Consider the following 10,770-nt stretch of genomic DNA (forward strand, 5'->3'; position numbering starts at 1 on the left):
ATCTCATGTTTTCATGAGATGAGGTTCAGATTGTGTATTCTGGGCAGGAATCACACAGAGGTGAGGCTGTGTTCTTTTTAAATGGTGCACGATTTTGATGTGTGTCATGTGTCGGGGCCCCCATGACCACTCCTGGATTTGATGCTTCTCTAGAAGGACTCATAGGATTCAGCGTCTGTAGTCCTGCTCACAGCTAAGGTTTGTCACAGGGAACAGTGACAGGTCCGATCAGCAAAGGGGAAGCCAAGCCAGCTTCCAAGTGTCCTGTCCCTGTGGAGCACATGGATACACTTGTTTCTCCAGCATCGAATGTGACAGCATTGTTTCCCAGAGAAGCTCATCACAGACTCAGTGTGGTGCCCGAGATTTACTGGGGGCACGCCACCTAGGCACTCCCTGCCTGCGTGTGCATACACACTCAGTCACATAGTGTCCGACTCTTTACAGTCCCATGGACCACAGTCCACCAGGCTCCTCTTTGGGGTTCTTCAGGCAAGAATACTGGAGTGGGCTGCTATTCCTCCTCCAGGGGATCTTCCTGACCCAGGGATCAAAGCTGAGTCTCTTAAGTCTAATGCATCGCAGGGGGAGTCTTCACCCGCCAAGCCATTAGGCATGTACCAAAACTCCAGGCTCCTGGAAGGGAAGCAAGTGCTCAGCATAAACCATGTGACCTGCACAATAAGTTCAGGCACATCGAGACCCGCTCACCAGCTAGGGAAGAGCAGGAGTGCCCCCAGGTCAAGTTCCCAGATGCCAGCTGAGGGTCAGCCCCGCAGCCAGCCTTTCCCAGGATGGTCTGGGGTCTGCTCTGTACGTCCTGTGACTGCTCTCATTCTCCCTGGTCACTTGACTGAGGTGCTATCTCCCAGCGTTAAGCTGTGCTTTCTCCCTAGTTGTAACTCATATGCATTTTGTGTGGAGGTATTTTGAGATTATAAATATCCCTGTTTCTCAGTCTCAGTGAGGGCTCAGGGATATTGTATTTGAGGTTATATATTTAATTTCTAGAAATGGAATTATTGAGGAAAAGGGCATAAAGACTTTTGGTTCCTGTGGCTGGCTGGTTTTCCAGGAAAGGTTGGGTTTTTACATTTATTTTCATTAATGTTTTCCACTGGCCAGGTTAGTAAATATTTCTGCGATAATCTGCTGCTCCTCCACACTCAAGATCTGTGGAATGCAGGTTTCGAATAAGGCTATAAAAAATTTTTTTTCACTTTATTAGAGGCAGTGGCTTAGTAAATTTTTTTTTTTTTAACATGAAAAGTGTTTTGCTTCACTGAACTCATATAGAATTCAGTCCTGCACTGTTTGTCGAGTACCTGCTGTGTGCCAGGCATATTACTGGGTGGTGGAGAAATATGATGAAAGAGATGGTTTTTGTCTGCCCAGAGTCCAGACCCTAGGCAGAGAGAGAGACCACAATCTCTGTATTTTGTAGTGTAGCAAACTGTACCGAGACAGAGTGAGTCTGTAAAGTGCTGGTGGAGGACCAAGGAGAACAGCTGTTTCTGTCGGAAGGGAAAGCGTTGGTGGTGAGTTCTGTTAGGAAGAGGCTGCCGTGCGGTGACATGGGGGAGCGGAGATGGCGTGGAGGGGCTCTTCAGGATTGTTGAGGATGAGGAGGCCTGGACTTCACAGGTAGAAACCTCATTCCTGTGTTTCCAGGTTATTTTATTGCCTTTGTGGGATCCGCGCAGTCAGAGCTGTTAGTAAGGAGCTGTATCCTGTCTGTGAAATGCCCTGAGTGGCTGGTCTTCATTGCTCTTTCTCTCTCTCCCTCCCTCTCCTGTTCCCAGTCTGTTCCTGACTTATATAGATGAGTAGAACGAATGGATTTCAGTCTTTGCTCACAGCAGCTCTTAGGAACTGGTTTTTCCTCTACCAGACACAGGCATCGCCTGCAGTCTGCCTTGTCATGAGGGACCTCTATTTCAGGAGTACAGAGTTCTTAAAGGGCTACACCTCTGTCTGGGAGCCACACGGAGTTCCACGTCACATTATGTGGTTTGGAGATGATGAGGGACAGGGGGCCATCTTAAGACCGTCAGAATGTTGCTCTGCTGATGTAAGAGTCACAGGAGATCGCTGTTCACCTCAGACCATCACAGCATTATGAATCAGTTCTACCTCAACACAAAATAAAAGCTTAAAAAAGGCACAGGTAGAGATAATGCGGAAGTGGGCAGTGCTGGGCTAATAAAACTGTCAACGGTTAATTGAATCCTGCAGTTTGATAGTTCTTATAAGGACATGGTGAATGTCTGTTACGAGATTCTGTCTTCATGTTTATCCTGACAGGATGAAAGTGAAAAAGCTGCCCATGATTCTAGCTCTGCATCTGAAAAGATTTAAGTATATGGATCAACTTCATCGATACACAAAACTTTCTTACCGGGTGGTTTTTCCTTTAGAACTTCGTCTGTTTAACACTTCAGGCGATGCGACCAATCCTGACAGAATGTACGACCTCGTGGCCGTCGTGGTTCACTGTGGAAGGTAATGGGCATGGGCCGTGCAGGCGGGAGACTTGGGGGGTGGGCAGTGCACACCGGACACCCCAGAGCCACTCAGACGTGGGCCTGCCAGAGATCCCGTACCCCCGGTGCTCTAGGACCGAGATGAGTTTCTTTCAGAATGAATATTTCAGATCCATTTTATCATCTGCTCCTTAAAGCTTTTCTCTGTTAAAATAGTGTGTTATTGCTTGGATCTGATATTTGTTCTTATTATCTAAATAGGAGCTTCCCTCGTAGCTCAGTTGGTAAAGAATCTGCCTGCAGTGCAGGACTCTCAGGTTCAATTCCTGGGTTGGGAAGATCCCCTGGGGAAGGGGATGGCAACCCACTCCAGTATTCTTGCCTGGAGAATCTCACGGACAGAGGAGCCTGGTGGGCTACAGTCCATGGGGTTGCAAAGAGTCAGACACAACTTAGTGGCTAAACCACCACCACCACCATCTAAATATTACTCTGAGAACTTTTAAGTCCTGTTAGTTTTTTTTGTTTGTTTTTCTTGGTTGTTGGTTAAAAAAAAGAAAAAAGATGCTGCTTAAAGAGATTTTATAAAATAAATTCTTTATTTTTACAAAATAAATCTGAGACTAGTTGGATATGTTCATCATATGAATAATAATGAAAAATACTTTTAGAAGGCTTTGGAGATAACCTTCAAAGATAAGTTTTCTGATTTTACAAGGCTGTGTGTATGTTTCCTATTAGCTAATTTAGTATACTATCTCATCTATAGACCTTAATTTATAAAATAGCTCAAAAAGTTTCTCAGACCACAAGAACATTGCAAAATCAACATTTATGTTTAGAACATACAGTCATCATTGACTGTTTACAATTTCCTTATTAATTTTATTTTATATATATATACACACATGCGCACACACACACACACACACACACACACATGCACACACACACACTTTGGCTGTACCATACAGCTTGTGGGATCTTAGTTCCCTCACCAGGGATTGAACCAGGGCCTAGCCAGTAGAAGTGCAAGTCCTAACCACTGGACCACCAAGAAATTCCCTTCTGGTAATAATTTTAAAACAGGACACTCCTCCATTTCCCCTGGTGTTTGGAAACTTGTACCAACAGCGTATTGTATCCCAGAGAACGAGAACATTAGCTGTCCCTCCCTCCCACCTTCCTGCTCAGAACATGGTCAAGATAGCTGGGAGGGGGGTCCACGTCTGTCACGGTCCTTAACCTCCATGGTCTGCGTCAGCCCATTTCCTGTCATTTATCCTCAGCAGTAATCTCGCTTTTCCATTTTTGGAGCATTCTGTTTTCTAAAGTACGTAAGGACATCTGAACAGAGGAAAATAGTATCAGATAACTTACAGAACCCTACTGTAATGATCAGACTGGAGGTTTATGTTAGCATTAAGGTTTTTTTTTTAAGTTTAAGATGTTTTCTTCTGCAGGGAAAAAGTACTCTCGTCATATCTTTCTGTCAACAAGATACTCATTTTAACTACGGGATCAAAGATCTGAAGAAATTAGGAGGCAGCTTATTCTCAGATCTGAGGTTGCTGCTTTTAAAATAGTATTCAGAGCCATAAAGGATAATTTGTGTTGAAAATTTTTTCAAGGCCTATAATATAATAATTGTGGTAGAATTGTAATTTAATTAAAAATGACATAAGCTTTTCTAGTGAGTCATACTTAAGTAACTGGGAGCAGTTAAAAAATATATTTGATATGTTCTTTAAAAAGAATTTCTTTTAGGGAATTTGCTGGTGGTCTGGTGGTTGGGACTCTACGCTTCCACTGCAGGGGACACGAGTTCAGTCTCTGGTTGGGGAATGAAGATCCCACAAGCCACACAGCATGGCCCCCCAAAGAAACAAACCCCACCTTTATTTTTACATTTTTTCTAGATTTCTGTATCCCAGATTTATTTAAAATGAAATGCAGAGGCAATTATAATAATTACATGTTGCTAAGAATTACATACTTAAAACTAGCACTAATAATACTAAAAATAAGTTATTTGTTTAGAGAAGTTTATGAAGTTGGAGCTTGATTGCAGATCCAAGGTTTCAATATCTTTTTCAAGCATCATGTGGAATTTTTCCTCAAGAAAAACTATTGCCAAGGGTTAAGACTCAGAAATAATTCTATGTACATTGTTCAATAGTTATAATTCAGTGTGTTCTGGCCTCTCCTGCCCCACAAAAATGCTAGAAATTTTATTTAAGTCTCCTGCAGAATCAAATTTGAACATTACTTAAAAAATAATAATTTTAAAAGGCAACAAAGAATTTTAATAGTATAGCTTTATATAAATAGAATACTGGTTATATCTCTCAAAGTAGAGTACAAATTATTTTAAAATCAAATGACAGTTCAGATCAATGTAGCTTGATCTCTTGGTGGGAAAGAATAGGTAAGGAACATTTTTATCTGTTTCAGTTTTTCTCCTTTACAGAACATGGAATTTAGAACATAGAAGAGTATACTAATAAACTTTGTATAAAGTTAACTTTTATTTCTCTTTGTTTTAGTGGTCCCAATCGAGGCCATTATATTGCAATAGTTAAGAGTCATGATTTTTGGTTGTTGTTTGATGACGACATTGTAGAAGTAAGTAGTTTCCTGATTTCTTGTTTTCCTTCAAAGTTATGTGTGTATCTTGCTTGTGACTTTTTCCTTCCAGCTTCTCATTGTATATGACAGGTCTTCAGGTTGTAATCGAATTCCTGCTTCTCACTCCCAAATGTCCAGTTCCAGTGCTGCTGAAATAGTCAGCTATCCTTGAAAATGTTTAGAATAAAACAAGTGAGATCTTTCAACCACAGAGCTAGTTAAGAAAAGAAAAAGAACTTACGCTATTAAGAAAATAATTTATTGAGCTATAAGATACAGTTAAGTATGCAGATTTTAAGCAACAGTTTAAATTGTTACATGTGAACACACACACGAGTGCACACACATAACTGCCATCTAGATCAAGAAATAGTGTATTTCAACACCCCAACAAGCTCTCTTATTCTCCCCTTCAGTACCTACAGCTTTCCTCTCGCATCCCCCATCCCCTGGAACCCACTATTTCTAATTTGATTATCTTCCTGGGGTTAATTTTGTCTCTGTTTGAATACAAGTGGACTCGTCCAGTATGACTTCTTCGGCGTCTTTTTTCACTCATTCGTATTTATGCAGTTCGTTCTTGTTATTTGCAGTAGTAGTTCTTTTTTTAAATTGCTATCTAAGTTTTCATTATACAAATATACCATGTTAGAAACTTGGCTTTTTTGGTCCATTAATGACTACTAAAATAAAACTGCCTTGGTTACCCTCGTACAAATCTCTCACTGATCATATGCACTCATTTTTTTTTTCTTGAGTATATATTAGATTGGACCTTATGAAATTTGCCGTGTTCATAGATCCCAGATGGTTGACAATCAGTTGTTTCTTATAGTTCGGCCTGTACCTAGGTCACAGGGTATGTTCAGGCTTAGAAGATGATGAAAGCATTTTGTCTGTGTCTGGTGCCGTTTTGCAGTCCCAGCTGTGAATGAGGGTTTCATTTGTTCCACATTCTCACCAATACTGGGCATCATCCAAGCCATTCTGATTGTGCAGAGCTGTTGAGAAATGAAAGACATTATCCTAAGAAAGGCTGAAGCTTTTACTGGATTCCAGGAGTCCAAAGAGCTCATTTTTCTACTGACGTTTGTTTTTTTCCCTCGCAGAAAATAGATGCACAAGCTATTGAAGAATTCTACGGGTTAACATCAGATATCTCGAAGAACTCTGAGTCTGGCTACATCCTTTTCTATCAGTCCCGGGACTGAGGGAGCTGCGATGAAGAGAGACTTTCTGCCTCATTTCTTCTCTGGTTATTTGGGAAAGGATCAAGCACCGATTTTTTCCAAGAAAAGAGAACTGCAGGGAGCTCAGGGGGGCAGCAGCACACTTTGCACACAATAAAGCAAAGGCTGTGGGTTAACACGCTCTTCCTATCCTGGTAGTTGATTGATTCGCTCAGGTATCATGCTGTCCGTGCAGCTCTGCACAAGGCAGTGGAATCAGAGATACCAGCTCCTCTTGTGGAAACAGCCTTCCAGTAACCGACATGCATTTTCTCTTCCTTCATTGCACCAGTAGTGATTGAGCTCCTTGGGGGTGCAGCAGAGAGAACGGGAGTCTGTGCGAGGTTATACTGACGATGGCAGGAGGTGATGCTGAACACGCCGCACACGCGCGCGCCTGGGTTGGACACGCAGAGAGAGAACACTGGGTAGTCTTTTCGAGCGTAAACCAGAAATGCTTTTTGGGCCCAACACTTGCAGTCGCCTTCCTGATGTAAAGAGACTTAACAGATACTAGAATCCAGTGTCAGGAAGGCAAATAACGTTTGCTTCTCTGGAGAAGCTTATAATCATATACAGTATATGTATATCTAGGGAACAATTGGTCAAAAGTGGCTTTTTGTTTCCCCAAGGGGAAAGACTGGCTTTGTAATTATAATTTTTTTCCTTATTTATTTTACTTAAAACTGGTAGAGTCTAAGTATTGTATGAAGTGCCCATGATTCTGTCGGTAAATTTGAGCATATTTTTATTAGTTTTTGTCAGTTTAATGAATCCTTTCGTTTGTTTCTGTTTTTAAGGTGAATTTTTAAACTATTTTAAATCATAAGTTACCCTAAGAAAAATTGCAGTGAGAGAAGGTAAATTATTCTTTTTCCAGGAGGAACTGATATCTCTGGCTCTAAATATTTGTTCCTAGTTGTAAGTTTTATTCAGCTTTAATTTCAGTAAAATTTTAAAAAGTAATCAAAAAATTCCCTATTGTTGTGGAATGATGGAAGAAATCCTGGTGCGGTAGTGGTGTGCTAGTCTTGAGGGTTCTTCAGGACTCTGTTTCAGGCTGAGGCCGCTTTTGGAAAACTCATGTCACGGCAGTTACCTTATTTTCAGAAGTTGTTTATTCTGGAAAGAAGTGACCATCCCAACCCCAGCCTTCCTGGGGAGCTGACAGACCCTGTGAGGAGTGCATTAATGAGGTCAACCAGGAGTACTTTGAAAGCAAGTCCTTTTTCCCCCCCTTCCACCTTTACAGATCTTACTGGAAGAGTGTTTAGAAATTTAACTTTGTGTTTGTAAAGACTTCATTCTGTTGGGAGTTTCAAGAAGTGACATGCGTGATGTAAGATGTATGTAAACCATTGCAGTTGACACTTTCCTATATACATCAGTAAGTTGTCTGACAGTGGCAGAATGTAACTTGCAGAAAATAATTGAATATATATTCAAGATAATAGCAATCAGGTCTTAGATGTTCTTTATTCAAGTCTTTTTAAGGCAGTAATCTTTTTTTTTTAATTGCTGTAATTTTCTAAACTTATTTTACTAATACTGTTGAATCCGAAAAAAAGCAACAAAGAAGAATGTTTTTGTCTGCTGCTATTATTAACATTTATTATCTGTATCTTTTAGCTCAGGAAATGACTTCACCTATTCGTTCCACGAATAGATCTTTAACAGGGTCACTTAGCTAATTGGGCTGTTGAAACAAATGTGCCGGGAGAAAATGATGATGTCTTCTGACAGATTGCTTTTCGAGATAACAGTTTCTAAAGCCTTACCCCTGGCTGGGATGGTTTCGTACAAATTACATGGCCTGCCCAATCTACCACGGTGGCTCAGAGAATCACAACCAAGAATGTGGGCAAGGTCAGAGCTCTGGAGGTGCATACATTTTTTTTGCTTTGAGGGCTTCAGCCAAATCGTCTTGCAATTTAAAGCTGAATGTCTGCAGCTTTTAGTCCAGAGACAACGAGTAACGTGAAGCTGAACCAGCTTTGACTTGCATTGGGCTGCGGCATGTAGAAGATAGATAGATGAAGTCATTTGCATAAAGGTACAGCGTTGGGATACTGTGTTATGTTTGTAAACTTTACATTTTGCATTAAAAAAAAAAGTACAGTAAAGTAAAAGCCAAGGTTAAATTTTCTATGAAAGCAAGTTCTCACATTTTTCTTGAGTTCACGGTAGTCGCACACTGTCCCATCTACACCCTGTTTAATAGGACGACCTGTCGGGGGCAGGACAATGGCATGATGGTTCTCCATTTACATTGTCCTCCTAAGTGCACCTGCATCTGCGTGTAATGTCTCGAAGCTTCTCAGAAATGCAGTATGCTTTAAAAACACGGAGGGTTTAGGGCTAGGGGGAGAAATGCAGACAGAGGAAGGAAAGTGGCGTGTCCAGAAAGCGACCTGAGGTGGTGTGTTGGCTGGCCAACTGAAAGGGGCAGGTTTCAGTTGTACACGGTGGTGATTACTGTCTAACTGTGTACATGTTTGTTGGGATGACTGTCCCATATTTTGTGTATTGGAAGAAGAATGTCTATGAATTATCGTAACTGAAAGTAAGTATTCTAAATTAAGTCTCACTTCTAAGTCATACGGCTTCTGCCTTGGCAGTGGTACCTTTAGAAGCTGGCCGGAGACAGGAGCCCTGAGACTCTAGGCAAAGGGAGATGGGGGTGTGTGTAATATATGGGTCTCGTCGCCTCTGACCATCCGTGTAGAGTTTTTTCCTTTCCTTGATGGCAGTAGAAAAGACCTCACTTCCATAACATACTACTCTTGATACTTTCTTTAAAGCTACTTTTTCATTGAAGATTTCTCTCATGAGGTATTTAACCTGGGAGCCGGGAGGCTAAGGCGCTCAGGTCCTGGCTCTTCAGTGAATTTAACTGTGTGACCTTGGGCAAGTCACTTAACCTCTCTGTGCTTCAGTCTCCCTATCTTGTAAAATGGGAGTAATACCTACCTCACAGGGTTGTTGTGGGGATTAATTAGATACAGTGTCTGTAAAGCATCTAAGGTTCTTGAAGAAGGCGCTATATAAATACAAAATAATATCTATTAAAGTTGGTCTATTTGTGCCTGTGGGGTTTCGTGTTTTTTTTTCCTCCTTAAAATGCATGTACGAATTAGAAGTATCCACTGTGGGTGCTGTCTTACTGCTTTTCCTCAAAAGTTGACTACTCCTGTTGCCCAAAGAGATTTTCCCAGAATGCATCCCACAAGTCTAAACCGGTGTTCCATCTGTGCCTGTGTTTATTCAGCATGCACCATGCATGTATTTGTCTTTATTTAGTGGCATTGTCTTTCCCCAGATCCCAAGTTTAAAAATTTAAATTTCACCTCATGGAATCTTAGAGGGCAAGATACCTTCGCAGTCACTGTTCCTAACGCCCCGTCCTCCCTTCCACGGGCCTACTTGCTCCTGTAAAATGATCACATGAAGAAGCCTGGTCCTCTGTAGAGTGACTTAAAAATTGCTGTTTTCTTGATCCCCATGGTTCTTGGGAAGCCTGGCCAGGCAGCACTCTCATTGGAGTCTCTGAAGGAGAGTTCTCAGAGATAAACACAGTAACAGGGGAGCCAGCTACCTGGGGACCTGAGATAGACATCTGTAACATACTGAACTTTGAGTAAATGACATTGTATTCAAGAGTGTTTCACAGACTGTTGACAAGCCATGACTGCCCCTCACCTTTTCCACCTTGTCATCCGGTGCTTGTTGTAAGCTATTTGAAACCCTCTCCACGTTTCTTCATTGGTCTGTTCTTTATGATAAGCTATCAACCATTTTTAAAAGTCTCCAGGTCTGCTAAAATAACCCATCATTTTTGAGTTGAGTGTGTGATAGGCTCTGTACTCAGGATTTTACATTTTTTAAAAAGGTAGCTTGAAGACTGTCACAGAGATCATGATATCCTCACTTTACAAAAAAGGAGACTAGGTCTCTCCAAGGTTAAGTGACTCCAAAGTCCCTCAGCTGGAAGGTGTCAACTAGGTATAAGTTCACTGCCAAGCTCTTAACCCTTTGGTTCCTAAAGAGGGTTCTACAGTGCTAAGAAGGCATTCCTAAGAAGGAATTCTCTCTCAAGCAGCCACTATGGACCTGATTCCTGAAGAAGCAAGCTCACACTATTTGTCATATGCCGCTTACTATGAAAGTGAAATAGTAGGGAAAGTATTAGGCGTTTGGTCAGTCATGTCCGACTCTTTTTACAACCCCATGGACTGTAGCCTAGCAGGCTCCTCTGTCCATGGGATTTCCCAGGCAAAAAGACGAGTGGGTAGCCATCCCCACCCAGGGATTGAACCCCAGACTCCTGCATCACAGGCGATTCTTTACCATTTGAGCCACCAGGCTTACAGTAAACCACTTATAATCCACCTTTATAAAGGGTCCCTTTCTTAAATTTCCTCAAAGTTTTT

At 41.6% G+C, this 10,770-nt stretch overlaps 1 protein-coding gene across 1 annotated transcript in view; it reads left to right on the top strand.

The window, feature by feature from the left end:
- The window catches only part of USP12 (ubiquitin specific peptidase 12), a 55,420-nt gene extending 45,989 nt beyond the window's left edge, over window positions 1–9,431 (top strand). The window contains exons 7-9 of the mRNA XM_040266763.1: window positions 2,305–2,502; window positions 5,030–5,108; window positions 6,221–9,431. Of these exons, the coding sequence (XP_040122697.1) occupies window positions 2,305–2,502; window positions 5,030–5,108; window positions 6,221–6,322 (379 nt within the window). The 3' untranslated portion in view covers window positions 6,323–9,431. The remainder of the gene's footprint in view (window positions 1–2,304; window positions 2,503–5,029; window positions 5,109–6,220) is intronic.
- Window positions 9,432–10,770: the final 1,339 nt, after the last annotated feature.

This window comes from Oryx dammah, unplaced genomic scaffold (assembly GCF_014754425.2).
Source record: "Oryx dammah isolate SB20612 unplaced genomic scaffold, SCBI_Odam_1.1 HiC_scaffold_24, whole genome shotgun sequence".
NCBI classification, from domain to species: Eukaryota; Metazoa; Chordata; class Mammalia; order Artiodactyla; family Bovidae; genus Oryx; species Oryx dammah.